The sequence below is a fragment of the Uloborus diversus genome, chromosome 1, assembly GCF_026930045.1.
Source record: "Uloborus diversus isolate 005 chromosome 1, Udiv.v.3.1, whole genome shotgun sequence".
Taxonomy (NCBI): domain Eukaryota; kingdom Metazoa; phylum Arthropoda; class Arachnida; order Araneae; family Uloboridae; genus Uloborus; species Uloborus diversus.
The window spans coordinates 37,318,935-37,336,849 of record NC_072731.1 but is presented as its reverse complement, the minus strand read 5'-3'; the positions used below and the strand labels follow the sequence as shown (position 1 = coordinate 37,336,849).

Genomic DNA, 17,915 nt, shown 5'->3' with positions numbered 1-17,915 from the left:
AAAACATTTTCACTTTTTTTAAGAATGAGTAACAAAATTGATCTACTAAAACTTTTTTTTTTTGAAACATTTGCTTTTTGCCTTCCTGTATTGTTCCTGAATCTGCTTGCTTCATTAATAATTTCATTTAAAGCATGTCCATCAGTGTATCTAACCCTCTCGAACCTTTAACGGGCCGGAGATATGAATTGATAAAAATGCTGTTAAAATCAATTGTCACTCGCTACAGGTGGCAAATGAAGTGAGCAGGGGGCGGGGCCTCTTAGAAATATCATCAAATGATTTTAGAGAGTTTAACTATTAACTAAGTGCGATCATTGCCATTTAACGCCCATGCAATACCTAGGCTGTGTTTGAATGAAGCGACTAGTTACCTGGGCTCACCACGCACTAACTAGAAGTGCTCGATTAGACTCACCGGTTAGCTGATCGTGTATGAAAATGTTATACGGACACTAACCACTGACCTTATCATTCTTCATGAGATCAATTGCCTGAGTTAGCTGGTGGGTAACTATTTAAACATGACCAAAAATGAATCAAAACCTTTATATTGATAAAGGCATAATATGAGCGAATTCCATATGAAACTATCATGGGAGACACGCAGTCTGATTCGTTTTAGATAGGTTGTTATGGTACTTCAGGCAGTGGTCACTCCAATACTTAAAAAGATTACTGTACTATTAGCAAAGGATGCCGGACTGCTCAGATGTCACTCCCATTAAATTTTTTTGCCGAGTGATCTTAAAACAATATTGCCTTTGTTGCTCTTTAAATAACATGCAAATCTGACACTGTATATAAAAAAAGATAAAAACACAAACATAATTTAAAACAATTTTATTTGACAATAGTTGGTTTGATCGATAATATACCACTTTTTCCATAAGTTTAAAAGTATATATTGACTAAAATTATAAAAATGATGTTTTATGATTAAAGTACAACTAAAGTTAGGTGTGTTTTCATGCACACTATACAAATTGGTTGGAAATATAAATCTGATTTAAATAATAGATATTTCTGAAATTGAATACCATGACTATTAGAATTTATTTCTAACACATTTCTATTATGGCTGATCGTCTGAATGCAATGATATTTATATATATATATGTATGCAGTACAAAAGTTACTTATACGGCCAAAGGCATCAGATTTACATTACGCCTATCAAACAAGTGTTCACATAAACTTACATAGTTTAATTACATACACATAGCAAAATAGAATTTTAAGATTGATACACTCATATTCATGTATGTATATTAAAGATTCTTTAGGACACAAGCATTCAAGTTCTTTTATAGCATTTTAAACACATCCTCAATTTACAATGACTAACTTTACGAAACATTCACATACTATGCATTAATGATTCAACAATGCCCAATAACTTATCAGTGCTATGTAACAAATGCAAATATATTAATACAAGGAATATTTGATTTTCAATACTGTATTAATATAGCCAATATAAATACCAACAAAACCCGCTTGTAAAGAAACATGTATATTAGCAATGTTTTGTAACAAAATGTTAACAACAGTACCCATATTGATTGTTTTGATTGCGAATGCACCATAACAATTTTTTTAATGAATATAACAATGAAGTTTTATTTTTCTTACTAAGAAAATATTAAAATTACTTTCTAGAAATTTCGTTTAAAAATTTTAGTTATTTGTGTGCATAAGATCTACGGCGGATTTACCATATTGCAAGTGCCAGAGACCCCGAAGGGAATCCAAAAAGGAAAAATATTTTACATAGTTCTGTTCATCACTAAGGGGCTCCTAAACTATAAATCCATGGTTGCATAAGACTGAAAAAATTTTCATTGAAATGTTTGTGTTTTTACATAACATAATTTTTGGCCAATGTTTTTTTTAAATGCCCAAAATGTGAGAAATTGTATATTAAAGACGAAGAACTAAGCAATAAAAAAATAAATAAATAAAGGCAATTGAGCAATGAAAAATGTTGCTTAACTCAAAACCATAAAAAATAATTGCACTATGAAAACTTCAACAACGACATATCCACATATTTATGTAAGTTCTGTTTTATTCCAATGCACTAAAAACATAATATACTTGTCCTTATGACTGAAAATATCAAACATTTCAAATATGTTCAGATTAAAAAACGCAACAAAAATCATTTAAAATAGCAATGAATTTTAATACTAGAATTTTGTGGTAAAAATCTTGATAACATTTTTTTCCCTTTCAAAAGCATGAAAGCTTTAGTTATTCTATGCATTTATATTCTTAATTTCAAATAATTAAAATGTTCAAATTTTAACTTCAGTTCCTTCCCAGTATTTAACATAGCAAAATGAATGAATACATTCAGTATCGTTACAAAAATATGCTCTACAGAATTATTTGAAAATCTATTAACTGAAGTTAAGGAAAAGTATGAAGGCCAAGAATGATTATTCTTTTCTTGTAAATTTTAAATTCTGTTTGGAACACATTTTTTAATTTTGTAGGAGGCAGGTTGTTTCTACTTTTCTAGAAATATCAAGGCAGTGTTTTTACATAATTTAACTCTTTAATGTGATAGAACAAACATTTTGGATTGAATTATATATTTTAAAACTTCTAAGAGCTTCAGACCAAAAATGACAAATTAGATAAAATATTAGGAATACACTCAATTCATTATGTGTCCCGACAATAATTCTATCAAACCATTCAAAAAGTTTCAAAATTTTGAAAACGTTTTCATTTTTAAAGAAACTCAAGGCCTCTGTTTGTTTATAAACAAAAGATCCAACTTCTTTTAACTTAAGGCATAAATAATACTATGCCAGACCCCCCCCCCCCCCCCCCCCCCCCCCGGCCATTTTTTTTTTTAAGTACACAATTTATGCTGTTAAATTGTAGGATAAAATAACTTGTGAAAAAATAAAATTTTCATAAAATTATTTAAAAGTTTAACGTATTACAAAAATCGAAAGTTTATTATCATAACATAAAGTATTATGAATGCACGTCAGGGATGAACAACAATGGAAAGATTACGAAAAATCTCTTTTGAAGATATTGGGAATATTAAACTAGTGTGATATCAAATCTTATGGAAATATTTTGAAATCATTACTGATGAAAGAAGAATATTTTAAAACTATCTGCAAGATTACAAGGTCTGATTACACATTTGATAGTTTAAAGAATGGACGGAAAATGCAGTTTCTTTGCAAATGATGCTTGAATTCTAAATTTACAAAAACTCCATTGCCAAGTTAAAGCCAAGAAGGCACAACTATATGCACCAGATAAGTATTTTTATGGTTTTAAATATTTTTTTTTTCTATGCTAATTTTATCTTTAGTATACAAGGAAGTTAACAGCTGAAACGGTTTTGAGATTACCAAGACATTTCAAAAGATAAAAATCTTTTTTCTCTTAAAGAAAGTCAAGTTTCCCCATGGTTTTAAATGTTTTTGTTCGAAAGACTAGGGCTAAAAACATTTTTACGATTATCACCATATTACTAAATTTCATATGCCTCCTACATAGTCTTCTAATTTCAAATTTATTTTTAAAATGCCAATCATAACTCTAATAAAAGCTCAATTGTTGTAGAATATAAAATAAATTTTTGGCTTTCAAGACTGCATATTCCCAAAAAGAATGATAAATAAAACGAAATCTGAATGCAGCTTCTTAAAGCAAAAGAATAATGTAAGATAAAAATCTTTATTTAGGGTGAGAAAACCAAGATATAAAAGTCATTTTTGCTCATTTGGCAGAAAAATTGTACAATTTAGGAACATTAATACTTAATAAAACTCATTTGTAACAGTAAAACAATTTATACACGCTATATTTGTCAGTGATTGGTAAATACATAGCAACAAATGCAAAATTAATTTTCAATAATAAAGTTGATTTTCAGTGTAAATTGTTACACATGTCTACAATTGCGATTCAACAATAGCTCTAAAAACATGCAATACCAATACTATTTATATAATTCATAAATACAATCACTTCACATGCAAACAGCAATTTTTCATACGAGCATACAGCAGCATGTAGAAAGCAATAACAACGTGTGGCATAAATAACAGACTTAGTTGTAATAAAAACAACATAATATATAATAATTGCTAGTTTATATATATATATATTTATATCATAAAGTAAATTTTCAAGAACAAACATTCGCCTAATTTCCCATGAAAACACTTTGAAATATGAAATACCCTAAGCTCGTAAACACGCCATTTGATAATTGGCGTTGTTTATTTGTGTAATTGCCCCAATGCACATAATTTACAAGGAAGTTTTAAAATCTTCATATATTAGTGATTACCAGCTATAAGACAAAATTCTAATGCTATAACTGTATAAGTGTCATCAAAAATGTAGATAAAGCACTACAAATATTCTGAAAAAGTCCGGGGAGTACAAAACTTTTTCAAACACTGGAATTTTTCTGGTGCATAAATTAAGAAATAATTATTCCTTATTCAAATAAAACAAAGCATGTTATGTATAAAGAAAACTTTTTACGTACTGTTAACAGGAAAAAATAAATACTATATAATATCTTTAGAAAATCTACTTTTAAGTCACAGGTATACAATTGCATTGTAAGTTATACAAAATAAAAAAAATGCAAAATTAAATATTTAATTAAATCTATAACCTATACATTAAAACTAAAAGATTTATAAATTAAAAACAAGTTTCAAAGAGGCTTGGACATCACTAATATATTTAATCAATTATAAACATATAAAAATCAATTTTGCAAACAAAAATTACAAAGAATTGCTTATGAACAACAAATCAGATACTTACAAGTAGGATAAAATATAAAAAATATATAATTATATATATGTATGTATATATATATGTATATTTATATAATTCTCAAGTTTCAAAAGGTAAGAAAGCAATTTATGGCAAGATGTTAACTCCTCAAACTGCAGTTGAACAACTTGGAACAGAGTTTAATATTGAGTCGATTAACTCACGTTGTAAAAAAAAAGCAATCTTCTTCATAAAGTGAAAGTAAACACAGAAATAAGGAAAGATACTTTTGCAACATCGAGAAACCCAGTCAAAGAATGGAAATAATGCAATTGCTCCGATTTCAAACAGTGTCGTCGAGAGTGTCAAGCACCAGGAATGAGCAACAGAACTGGTCAGTCTGCAAAACTGCGAATTATGAAGGTGTGCTCAGGCAAAAGACATGTTCCAAGAACATTGCAACAAGACCGGAAAAGAGACTAAATGCGATAACTAGACCGACGGCCAATTGCCTATCATTAGATGTCCTTCTTTCACTATAGGGGATAGTCTGGTGAACAGCCACGAGAGCCTGAGGTTGCACATTTGCATTCTGAGTGATAAAGGCAACAGATGGACTACAACTTCCCACCAGGTCTCGCTCTTCAAAGTGACGCACAGGTGTCACTTTTACTGTGTATTGGGTGCTGGGCTCAAGATTATCAATGGTGTATCTGGTATCACTTCCCTGATATACCTGAAGGGAAAAATAAGTAGAGATTTAAAAACCATAAAACAAATTTTGAAAATTAAATTTGAAGATACATAAGTTAAAATACAGTTGCGTAAAAGGCAAAAATTGAGTGAGCATGTGAATAATTTGGTTTCAATTTTTCTTTCCAAAACCAATCACAGTTCTAGAGCTTGACCACACCACCTTGTAGTGATTTCAGAAATGAGCCAAAAAGGTAATTTTTTCAATTTGACACGGTCAAAACAGATGTCTCATCTTGAAGATCATATCCTACCTTACCTGTTTCAACAGCCATTAACCAGAGACTGCAGCGCCTCCTATAATTTAATTGGATTTCAAATTGCTTTAGTTTCAAAACATCAAATTCACTATATACCATTTTGACTATTTACACTTACATTAAATTATAAAAAAATGTGTTTAGAAAACGTTAACAGTAAAAATAATAAGGAGAAATGGAAAATATAATAAACAAACAGAATACAAGGTCTATTGTAGTTTTAACCACACTTGAGAATTAGAGCTTGAGTGGTCGATACTGTCACTTTTAAAGCAAAATAGTACAACTTTGTGAAAAATGCTTGAAAAGGGGAAATATTTCAAATCAGTCAAAAAGCTTATGTTACTTCTGAAAATTTAAAAAAAAAAGCAAAAGGGTATAAATTACTTTGAATTTTGATATCTTGAATTTGAATAATGTTTTTTGTAATCATAAATTGCAATTGGACCCTACTCATTGGGTTTTTTATTTCTATAAATGGCTCTGTCCCCTTGATTAGACATTTTTTATATTCAACCTTCTTGACTTGACACAATCTTCTTAAGACAAAAACAGCATCCAGGACACAACATACCTCTGCGAGCATGTATGCCCTACTCGGCGGCGGTGTGTACCACCTAGGCTGTAGTATGGTTTCCACCTAGGCGGTGGTAGGGATTGGACACCACCGCCAGGAGGAGGTACGGCTCGTGAAGACTTTGACAATGGTGCTTGCCCAGGTCCAAAAATTAAAGGTACATCAACTGCCATGAAGTGAAAGTAAGAAGCAATTCGTGATTGCTTTTAAAAAAATCATAAATAAACAAGTTTTGTAATTTTTTTTAAATTCTGGTGCAGCCTCACATTTCTCTCCTGAATTCGGCACTGATTATTACACATTTTTGAATTTTGATTCGCTGAACGACACATCTCAACACATGTCTTTTACTTATTTAGTACTAAAATATTTTGTCATAAAGACTTTGCATAGGAATTATTTATCTACAGTTCTTCTTAAAAAAATCCAATGTAATCCATATATTGGTCTTTACGATTAAAAAAAAAAAGCAAATGCATATACTCACAATTACATTGTCACCACAAGGAGATGCTAGGTGTACCTGGTATGAACAGATGCAACCTGGCAGTGGTTTTGCTCCTGACCATTCAATCTGACAGGAATTTTCAGTAACACTAAGAACTTTAACAGCTATAAATGGGAGGAAAAACAAAAAATTTGAATAATAAGTAAGAAATACCTACAAGCTAATGCAGCATTAAAAAAAAAGGAAAAAGAATCACATCTATAGAGCAATCACACAAAACAAAATCATTACTGTACATAAAGAAAAATACAGTACCACTCTACAATTAAAGTTAGAGAGATGTATATTTTTAAGCTTTATTTTCTAACATAACAATTGAGGCAGTGAGAAGCAAAGGGATGTAAGTGCCAAAATTGAAAAAAAAAAAAAAGAGAAAGAGAGAGAGAGATAACCAGTGCAAGTAGTAGGAGAATCTCTTCTCAGTTTTGGAGAAAGAGTTGCAATGGTAGCCCTGGTAAGTGCTGGTATGCAGCATAATTTAGAGAAACAAATTCAACAAAAGCATATGTAGAATCAGAACTTGAAAACATCTTTTGTATGAAACTTGATAAAGTTCACTTACATTCATTTGCTTCTCACTATCTCCATTATTAAGTTTTCACTTGAAAAGAAAATTACATTTATAGAATTGAAAATAGTTACTAAGAATAGAACTCTTCAAGTATTCCTTAGAATGTAATATACTAAGTTTGAAAATTATGAAGTATATTTATTTAAAAGCATATAGTAGAATTATCTCATGCATTAAACAGTATGGGTTCAAGATAAGAAAAACTTCATATTAATAAGATTCAACTGAAAAATCTAAGTATGCACATGTTTTCAAGATGTAAAAGATGGTTCCAGAAAAATTACTCCCACATTCAAAAATTTGTGGTACTATTGTTTCTATTCTGTAAGGTCTTGACAATTTGACAAATTCATTGTAAAGTTCAAAATATGATACAGCTGAACACTGATACAAGCATAACTACTTCTTTCCTTTTTGTTAAAGGAGACCTTTTTGTAATCTGTTCTGCTATCTCATTTTATATCAGCCATTGAATTTGATGATATTGTATTTGTGAATTAGCTATTCCATTAAAAATATCATACATTTGTTATGCAGGCCTGATTAGTTAACTGTTAAACATTCCACTTTATGAGAGCTTTTTAAGAAACATGGTAAGTGATCTACCTTTTAATGAAGGGGGTGGGGCTAGACTTGTCTGAAAACTATACACAGGAGAATAAGGACCTTGACCAGATTCGCTCGAAGCACAAATACGAAATTGGAAAGAGGTATTTTCTTGTAGCCTGCTAACTTTATAACTCTGTCCAGGTCCGTGATAAATTGGCACAAAGCTGCAAAATAAATTATGCACAATATAGCAAATAAACAACACATAGTAGTACAAATAAAACAATACGTAATTATTCATTAATTTTGGATGATTATGTGACTGAAGCATTAATGCAATTTGTTTCAAGAAGAGTTCAGGACAAACATAAATCACCATAAAGCAAAAACACTTTACACAATTTTCCGGAAACATTTAGTCAAGTTTGCATTATTCAAACAACCAATTCAAAAATTTTGGATGATTCAAATTTTTCTCAAAGTCCTTAAATTTCTGCAGTAAAACAATGTTAAAAGATTATGAATGATTCAAATTTTATTTTGAATATTCTCGTTGATGTACATAGTTATTTTTAACCACAGTTTGAAAGATATGAAAAGTGGGTGAAGATCAGTTGTTTATCTCCCCCACCCCCAAAAAAAAATTCAATTCTGTGCGCAGGAAAGGCTTGAAAAGGGGAATTTTTACTTTCTGGAAGAACTTTTCTTGCATAAAATATTCCCAATTTGTCAACTGCTTCCTTCAAACCATGCACCACTGGTGCTCTATGAGGAGGCAATTGCTCTCTTAGTAAGGAGCTTTAAAGTACATCTATCCACAAGGTTTAGCAGATCTATGTATATTATGTGTATAGTTATGAAACTGTATTAACCTCTTAGATTTACTGGACATCTCAAGGGTGAAATACAGAGATTCTTCATTCCTGCCTTCGCCCCATTTCAGCCTCAGAAAATTATGACTAACAACCAAGCATTCCAATGTAGGGGGCTTTGGCGGTGACTTGAGAGTAGTTGCTTCAAAAGGCTCACTAAAAGGACCCTCACCAACGCTGTTGATTGCCTGCATTCGAATCCTAATAAAAGGGGGAGAAAAGCAATTACTCAAATAACATTCAAAATTATTTCTAAAGATTTTTTTTTTCAATCAATAAGTGCAATCATTTAATGAAAACATATTTAAAATTTAGTACATTTTGAGCAAAGAAAATAAATTGCTGTATGAAGTCACTTAGTTCTTGACATAAGAATTGTGTACAGTGATGATAATACTGTCTTTATGAACCAAATATTTGTTTACAGGTAACATACAGTTGTTTATCTAGTGAATAATTTAAAATAATGTTAAAAAAGGTATACATTTCAAACCTGACATTAGCCTAACATGTTTTGTTTTTGTTCATGTAACTTAAACTTACGGTCATAAATATATGTATCAATAACAAATTGAAATACAAACAAAATATAAATTCTAAAAACAGAAAATGTTTGCTTTCTAATGAACTGAAAAAGGCCAGCATTAGAAGTTTCCAGATAATTGTTTAATACAACGCATACAACTTAGTATTTAAAACAGTGAAGGAAAATGTTAATCACAATGAACTTCCTACTGTATTTTTTTAAGAAGCCTTTTTCAAAGTTTTGGTGATGTCTCTGGAAATATAGCACGGTAGTTTGATTGAAGTACAGAGCTGCCAAAAATTGCCAAGTCAAGTAACAGTAAATTTCATACTAAAACTTGTTCAATGAATCCTAAATTTGCGCAATCTTCAAAAGAGAACTAAATTGCACTCAGATACTTTTATTTTGTCACTGAATTTATCCAAACAACAACGACAAAAAAAAACCCTTTCCTTCCTTTACTCATAATAAATAGAAATTTAGACAAAGATACTTCCAATGAGAATTTGTGAGTTTCCTTTTAAACACAGCATTTTAAGTAGTTTCAGGCAGCAAATTTTCCCTTCAAGAGCCCACTTTGATATATTTTCTGTGTACAGAACTCTTTAGTTACTGCCTCTCGATTTTGATGGAAAATATTTAACTAATTACTTAATGCCTTTTGTAAACTTTGAGGCCATTTTTGAGGTGGCTATAATTTTTTCATATAGGGTCACCAATTGCGACTGCTAATTTTGTCCTTTATCAGAAGTCTGGAACTGTTGTTTTTGGCATATGTTTAGTATGGCCAGGTTTCTTTTGGCAGCTCTTGGATCAAAGGCGAGTAACGTTGTTTCTTTTGCAAAATTAATCCAACCTTCTTTTTCTTTCTTTTTACTTAATACACCATTCTACCTAACAGTCGACCAGTACGCCGTTTCTTTTTCTTTATTTAATAAAGAAAGAACATGCTACAGTTCAAATAAGATATGTGACCTGAACTGAAGACATTATCATGACATTCACATGAAAACCTTCCTCACCTATAAGTTGTTTCTGGAGATAACTCTTCTATACAAAGCTCAAGAACATTTTCTTCTGTGTTATACAAAACATCATCTAATTCCACATTGTAGCTTGTGATTTCTGATCCATTTGATGGTGCCTCAGACCAGGACAAACAGAGAGCATTGGATAAGGGCGTCACATTGATAGAAGATATCACACCAGGCACTGAAGCAGGAGTCATACAAATCACAATATCACTGTTTGGCCCATGTCCGGCTTCATTGAGAGCCTGAAATAAAGATGAACACTTTGTTTCAACTCTCTCAACTTAATAAGAAAAGGTTACTGAAATCTTTTGAGCTAAATATTCAGTTTAAATCATCGGTTCCCAACAGGTGGTTTGCGAACCCCTAGGGGCTCATGAGAGGTTTTTAAGGGGTTCGCGAAAATAACATTGTAATAACCTAACCGAATTTTAATTCGAGCATTTTTTGTTCTTGTTTATTCATTAGTCTTTTGCAAGGCACGGTTTTTATCATTTTCATCAAGAGTTATAGAATTCAAGCAATGCCAAAGAAGTTCAACTTTTGAATACTATGGAGAAGAAAGCATATGAATGCTTTGGTTTTCTCATAAGCTTTTGATCAGATATTTCAATTAAATTTGATGAAAACGTTACACGAAGGCTTGCTTTATCATTAAAGTGCAACAGAAAGGTATATCGCTTCTTGTGCTGAAAATGCTTAGAAGTGCAATCTTGCTGCTCTTTGTTGCAATATTTTTCACAGTACAATTTCCTTTGAACTTTTATTGATGAAAAAGAGAAGGTATGGTTGGCAACCCAAAAATACTACAGGAAATACGATTAAAAAAAAATTTTACTTAAGAAAAATTTCCTGGTTATTAAATTAATTAGTGTAACAAATAAATGTGCTGTTGTATCCAAAAAACTTTTTAAATTTTTATCTCCTTTTAGACAATGTTTCAATGTGAAAAAGGATTTAACACACACAAAGATAAATGCAGAAGCAACTTAAATACTGAATCCAAAGCAAGACTGAAACTGTCAGATACTTATATTTGAGTCCAGCTTTCAGTTCCTGTGTTCACAATTATCTTATTAAGAGTCTTTTTTAAAGTGAACTGAGGTTCAACAAAGAATAAAAACTAAGTTTTTTCCTCTTTGACTTTGCTTTGCAATCAGTTTCTATGCAGAAATGCTTGTGCTTCTACACTATATTTTGCTGCTATGTTTTACTTTTTGTAACAAAATATTGAGTAACATCAAACTTATATACTTCTCTCAAATTGTATTTATTGTATGCGTAGCTTGTTTTTTTTGCTATCTTTTTAAAATTTTTATTTGCATGTTACTCATTAGGACTAATTGCACAAGGGGTTTGCCAACTTCTTCCGCATTTTACAAGGGGTTCGAAAGAGAAAAAGGTTGGGAACCGCTGATTTAAATGTAAATAAACATAAAAAACAAACCATTTTAATTCTACGGAACCTATCGAAAATATAGATTAACTAAGATTTGTAAGCATCAATTAAGTTTCACTTACATTTTCTAATTAACTTCAAAAAATAAATAGTTAATTCTTTTTATTATTTAGAAACAAGAGCTGAAAAAAATTGCAAAGCAAATTTTATCCATGAAATATTTTAATTTCTTAAAGAGCAATTAATTTCTTCCAAGAGCAAGATTTTAATGAATCAAATTTATATGTAGATAAAAGAGAGATCTTAAAAGTAAGGTGTGAAAAATAAATGAAATAATACAAATACAAATGTTCATTGTATCCAACAGCAATATGTAAATAATATATTGATTTGAAACACAATATACTATGAAATAAGAACCCAAATTGATAATGCTTTCAGAAGTTAAACTGTAATGCTTTAACTACTCTCCACGGAGGCTTCTAGCAAGAAATAGCAAAGTCATTAAAGGACCTTATCAAAGTCAGTGGCAAAATTCAAGTTTTTTTTTTGGGGGGGGGGGGGCAATATATTTTGTTTTTATAACAAATACCAGTATATTTTCAATTGGTATTAAATAATTTAAAAACAACTATGATTTTTTTTTCAGTATAAAAGAGGTTACATAAGAGTATGGCATTTTAATAAAAAAAATTTCTAATCAAACTATTTTTATGATGCGTCAAAAGCTTTTTCCTTATGTTAATTGCATGGCTTGTACATTTTTCATGGTAAGTTGCATGCTGCTGACTTTTCTACTTCCAAACTATTTCTAGTCTTTCAAAGTACCATAAACCACTATAACATAATTGCCTGCCACAAAAAGACTATTCTTACAGTTTTGGCACTTTATGTATTTTGCCAGGGAAGGAAAATATTCCAACAGCCAAGTTTGACATGCATGTCATGTAATTGCTGTCTTTCGTCTAAAACTTCATTTTTGATGATAAAAATACACATCAATTTTGAAGAATTTAAATCTAACATGTGTTTACTTTTTAACTCACCAACATTTCTATATTTAGGAGAAAAAAAAGGTAGTTAAAAACATATCAATAAAACAAAATAATAATAAAGCAATCCATAATACAGTATCTCCTATGATTTGCCACAAAATGGTTACATCAAAAATTCATAACATATTAATAGGGAACAAAAAGATTTCAACACTTACCCTGACTTTAAAATAATAAGGAGTTGCTGGCATTAGACCTTGAATTTCATATTTTAGACTAATACCCTCATAAATCTATTAATGTATGAAAAAAGAGAGAGAGTCAAATTCAGGCACAAAAAAGTGAATTGCTTAAAATGAATAAATTATGTTAAATTTAAAAAAAAAAAAAACTTTGCAAGCATGCATTTGTATGCTCCCCGACATACTATGTTCAAATTAACACTATACCTCACTGAAACTTTCTTCATCATCTTCAGTGCTCCACTGAAGTTGATAGCCAGTTATAGCAGCACCATTATTCAATGGTTCTTCCCAAGATACCACACAGCTATTTGGAGAATCACAGGTAGCTAATAGGTTGCGGGGAGCATCAGGGGGTCCAGCTCCACTTACCACTTCCAAAGGATCTGAGAAAGGCCCTGCCTGCAAGAGCAATATTGTTAATGCAGACCATAACACTGGAAATATTCATATGCTTAAAGAAAAATCTCGAAGTTTAAAAAATTGAATAAAATAACACAGAAAAACATTCTGCTATTTATATCCTCATTTACCATATTTTCTCCAAATATAATCTACAGGTAGCATACTTTGAAATGTCTTTTAAAATGTCACTAGATAATGTACAATATAATTTGCAAATAATATGCTGTGCCTTATAATTATTAATCATATGGCATACCAATTGATGCAATAAAAAATCATGTTTATACCAAAAAATACCTTGTACTTTTGTTCAACATGCTTTGTATTATATAATTCTGACAAAATAATAAGGAACATTTCAAACTGAAATCAGATGATTTAAGATTGCTGCCCAATTACAACAAAATTATATTATTCATGACACATTGCATTAAAGAAACATAAAATTACACTAAAACACAAGAATTTCACTGTGTGAAAATCGAATGTGAATGGTTTTCATCATTTTAACACATGAAGTAAAAGTATTTGTACATTTCAGCATTTAGCATATTTATTTTTCATTTTTTTAAACCCATTCTCTCAAATTAGTGTTACGTAACTCTTCTCATTATTGAAAGTAGATATCTTTCAAACTGAACAAAAGTATCAAGTTTTTAAATATAACTATAGTTTAATTCCATTATTTAAATTAATGGCATGAACAAAAAAAGTAGATAGAATAATGACATTAAAATGCAATTATTCAATGTAGAAATTCATTAGGATAAGTTCGGATATTTGTCCAAAACACGGAAAAATAATATGTCATACATTCTAAAGAGTGCATGGGAAATTAGTGCATAGTTCAAAGGGGAGAAAATTGGGAAGGTTTACATTACAACAAACTTTTTTTTTACAGTTAAATACAGCACAATCCCTCTGAGGTGGACACTAACGAGACAAACATTTTCATTAATAAAAGAAGGGTGTTCACTGGACAGGGGTTTTATAATTTTATTTATTTATTTATTTTATTTTATTTATTTGTTTTTTATTCTCATCATAAATGTTTTTATATTATACACTTAACATCTGTATAACATTTTAGTTTACTAGTTTTTTAAGTGTAGTAATAATAAAAGCTACTTTATCAGATTGTATTGCATAAAATTGCGTATCTGAACCTTGCTTGATATATACTAATGACAGTAAACTTTGGGATTCATCATTGTCATAAAATTCTACTTTGACTCATCCATTTTTTTAATCCAATGTGAAGAAAGCAACTCTCACTATTGTTTCAATTTTAACTCCCGTCTAAGCGTACTTTACCCAACTGATCACATCCAAAACATCAATTGTTTTGAGCAATTCACTAATAGCCTCAGCATTTTTCGTCTTATTGATCATATGTTTGAAATCTAGCTGTCTGTAATGAATTTTGAAGGCTTAATTTTAAAATTCATAGGTTGACATTTAAACATTGTGTTTGCAAACAAAAAGATGGTCTTTATATATTTTTAATGATTGTGTTTTAAATGGAAAGTAGCATTTTCCATGAAAAAACAACATATCTTTTTTCTCTTAGAAACTATTAATGCAAAGTCAAAAGCCAATCTGATATATAATTCTGGTTCACTGGTTGTCATCCAGGCTTTTTAGTTTGAATACCAGGCAACTGGTAACCTTTAAATCCAGACCTTTGAAGCACTGTGGTCTGAATGTTTTCCTAACGGTAGCAGGTTTTAATGTTGTGCCTTCAATGCTGGCTCTAAACAAATTTGTTAAGCATCTTTGGCTAATTTCTCAATCGAGTATTCTGTCTGTAAAGCCTAAATTTTTTTCCTGTAGAGCTCTATAAAACAAGTGAGTCTCATCAACTTCACAAAGGTAAATATAATTTTTCCAATGTTTATTTTTTTTATTTTTCAAAATTTACTTTTTAATTCCTAAATTCAGTTGTCTGCGAAAAAAAAAAGGATATATCAATGTAAATGACAGTTAAAACATTGTCAGTGTCTGTATTTGAGGGCGTCCAAACGAGAAAGGTTCTTAATATATGAGGCTTAATGCCTTATTCCCGAGGAATTAAAAACTGTCTGCAAAAGAGGAGTGTCCCTTAGGAGGAGTTTTACTACTTCCCTTTTGTTTTCCCCATGTTTTAACCCCTGTACTAGAATTTCCATTATAACTTCGATAAAAAAAAATTGTCTAGGCAACAAAATTTTTGTGGAAATTTAAATTTTGTCTACATAGAAAACTTTTTGTAAATGGACTTTGCTTAATAACTAATTTTAAAGACATACTTTCCACTTTTCAGAAACTTGTTGAAATAAAACTTCAAAACATTTTCATAAACAAATTTTATGCGAATCAGCTATTTTCTTACCCTGCCCCAGCTTCCTAGTGTTAGTTAAAAAACTCCACATGAAACCCACTTGAAAAAAAAATTGCTGTTTACTAATTATTTTCCATTAAGAGATATCCTACACAATTATTTTTTTAATGAAAATTCAAGTGTATTTTACTTAATATATAATTTTATTTTAGGGTCTTTTTTATTGTGTTTATTGTAAACTTTCAAGTTACTTAATTTAACCAATTGCTATACAAAAAGCTTCATTAGTTATTTTTACCTTCATATACATTTTTTATGTTATATTTTGGCTTCTACTTTTAAAAGCAACAAATTGAGCAAAACTTGCTCAGTTTTCTGGATCCCGGATAATTGGTTATGTACCGTATGTAAAAAAAAGTTGTTTTATTGATTGCCATAAAAAAAGAACTCAAATAGTATAATTCTTACCCCTGCTCTATTATAAGCTCGAACTTGAAACAGGTAAGGTCTCCCAGGGAGAAGACCATTGACAATGCATGACGTTTCAGGCCCTTTATACACCTGTTGCGTGACATTATCTGGACTAGTCATATCTACTTCATATTCTGAAACAGCAGATCCACCATCATGCTCAGGATGAGCTACAAAAAACAAGGCAGAACGTTGAGATTTAAGAAAAGGAAAAAAGAACAACAACACACACCCTGTCATACGTTACAAAATCTCAATTAAACAGAGATTAAAAAGCAAACAGTTAATTATAAGTTTTTATTAGTGTAGAACCCCCAATGGGGATATTACATAAGTATATATATATATATATATATAGAGAGAGAGAGAGAGAGAGAGAGAGAAACAAAAGATTTTTCTTTTAAAGGCATTTCAGTCCAAAATACCTGAAGTTATTAGTTTTGTATTGATAATATTGTGATTTGTATTTGAAAATGCACACCTGACAACATATTCCAAGAATCTCCAATTGGGATCAGTGTCAGGAAGGGTTAACATTATAATTTTTATTGATAACACAAGTATGTAAACCAGTTTTATAAGTATTCCATTTCTTGTGCAAATAATAAAATCTGTTTTAAGAGTTTGCATTAAATACAGGGACGGATTTGCAGTCTATTCAAGGGAGTGGCAGTTTAAAATTGTAAAAGACCCCCCCCCCCAGGCCATCATGTAGGGGGGGTGGCAATCGCTCCTCCCCACCCTCCAGGGCTTTGAAAAACTAATATTTTACACATAAGTGAGCGTGGTATTTGCTTGCAAGATAAAATGCTTTCACTTTTTTTACGTGAACATTTTTTTTGGACATGGGGCTCATAAGAGTAAGTTCTTAAACTCCAGTAGTATGCCGAAAATAAGTGAAGACATTGTAAAACAAGCAGCTCGGGGGAAAAAATTGATTTTGTTGATTTTTTTATGTATTTAAGGGGGGTCATATCTCCATAAAGTCCCCCCCAACTTGCTCCAAATGTTCATGCTTTCGAATTTGCACCTCTCTAGCCCCTCAGAGCAGTGTTAATGGCTAATATAACGCTCCCTTTTCCTCCAAATAAAAATAATAGCCATAAAGCTTTCGAAAACTGAAAAAAAAATTGGGGGCGCCATTTCCAAAAAGGGGTTATATAGGGAGAAAACCGCAGTCGTATTGCAATTCAAAAGGTCATTTTACATAAGAATCAGCAACAATTATGTCAGAAGCATTTTGAAGTTTTTTTTTCTTCCGCACAGTTTTAAGTTTAAAACATTTGAGCTTGCAACGTTGTTTACTCAGAACAATTGCTCCAGCTAAGAGGGTTTTTTCAATTATGGGGAATATTTGAACTGCAATAAAATGAATAGCCTTCTTGTTCAGATTGCTTAACATTTCTAAGTTTTTATTTTAATGTACTAACTTTACTGTTACTAGTTTATTTATTTATTTTTTATTTATTTATTTATTTCTTTTTTAATAATGAAAAAAAAAAAAGAAATGAGAGAGAGTCTCTTTTTAAAAAGTTATGCAGTGAAAAGCAGGTTCTGCATTCGGCTGCCACCTAACCTGAACATCTGTTTTTGCACTACAGACCCTTCTGTCACAAAAGCTGAGATGGGCAAAGAAGAACAGAAGGCCTTGGCCTCCATG

At 30.7% G+C, this 17,915-nt stretch overlaps 1 protein-coding gene across 2 annotated transcripts in view; it reads right to left on the bottom strand.

The window, feature by feature from the left end:
- Nucleotides 1-834: 834 nt before the first annotated feature.
- LOC129229373 (fibronectin type-III domain-containing protein 3A-like) overlaps nucleotides 835-17,915 on the bottom strand; it is a 208,298-nt gene continuing 191,217 nt past the window's right edge. For both annotated transcript variants that reach the window (XM_054863668.1, XM_054863676.1), the window contains 8 exons: nucleotides 16,253-16,425; nucleotides 13,267-13,461; nucleotides 13,036-13,110; nucleotides 10,415-10,668; nucleotides 8,867-9,067; nucleotides 8,052-8,218; nucleotides 6,854-6,978; nucleotides 835-5,512 (listed from right to left, as the gene is read on the bottom strand). In XM_054863668.1, coding sequence (XP_054719643.1) covers nucleotides 5,192-5,512; nucleotides 6,854-6,978; nucleotides 8,052-8,218; nucleotides 8,867-9,067; nucleotides 10,415-10,668; nucleotides 13,036-13,110; nucleotides 13,267-13,461; nucleotides 16,253-16,425 — 1,511 coding nt within the window. In that variant the 3' untranslated portion in view covers nucleotides 835-5,191. The remainder of the gene's footprint in view (nucleotides 5,513-6,853; nucleotides 6,979-8,051; nucleotides 8,219-8,866; nucleotides 9,068-10,414; nucleotides 10,669-13,035; nucleotides 13,111-13,266; nucleotides 13,462-16,252; nucleotides 16,426-17,915) is intronic.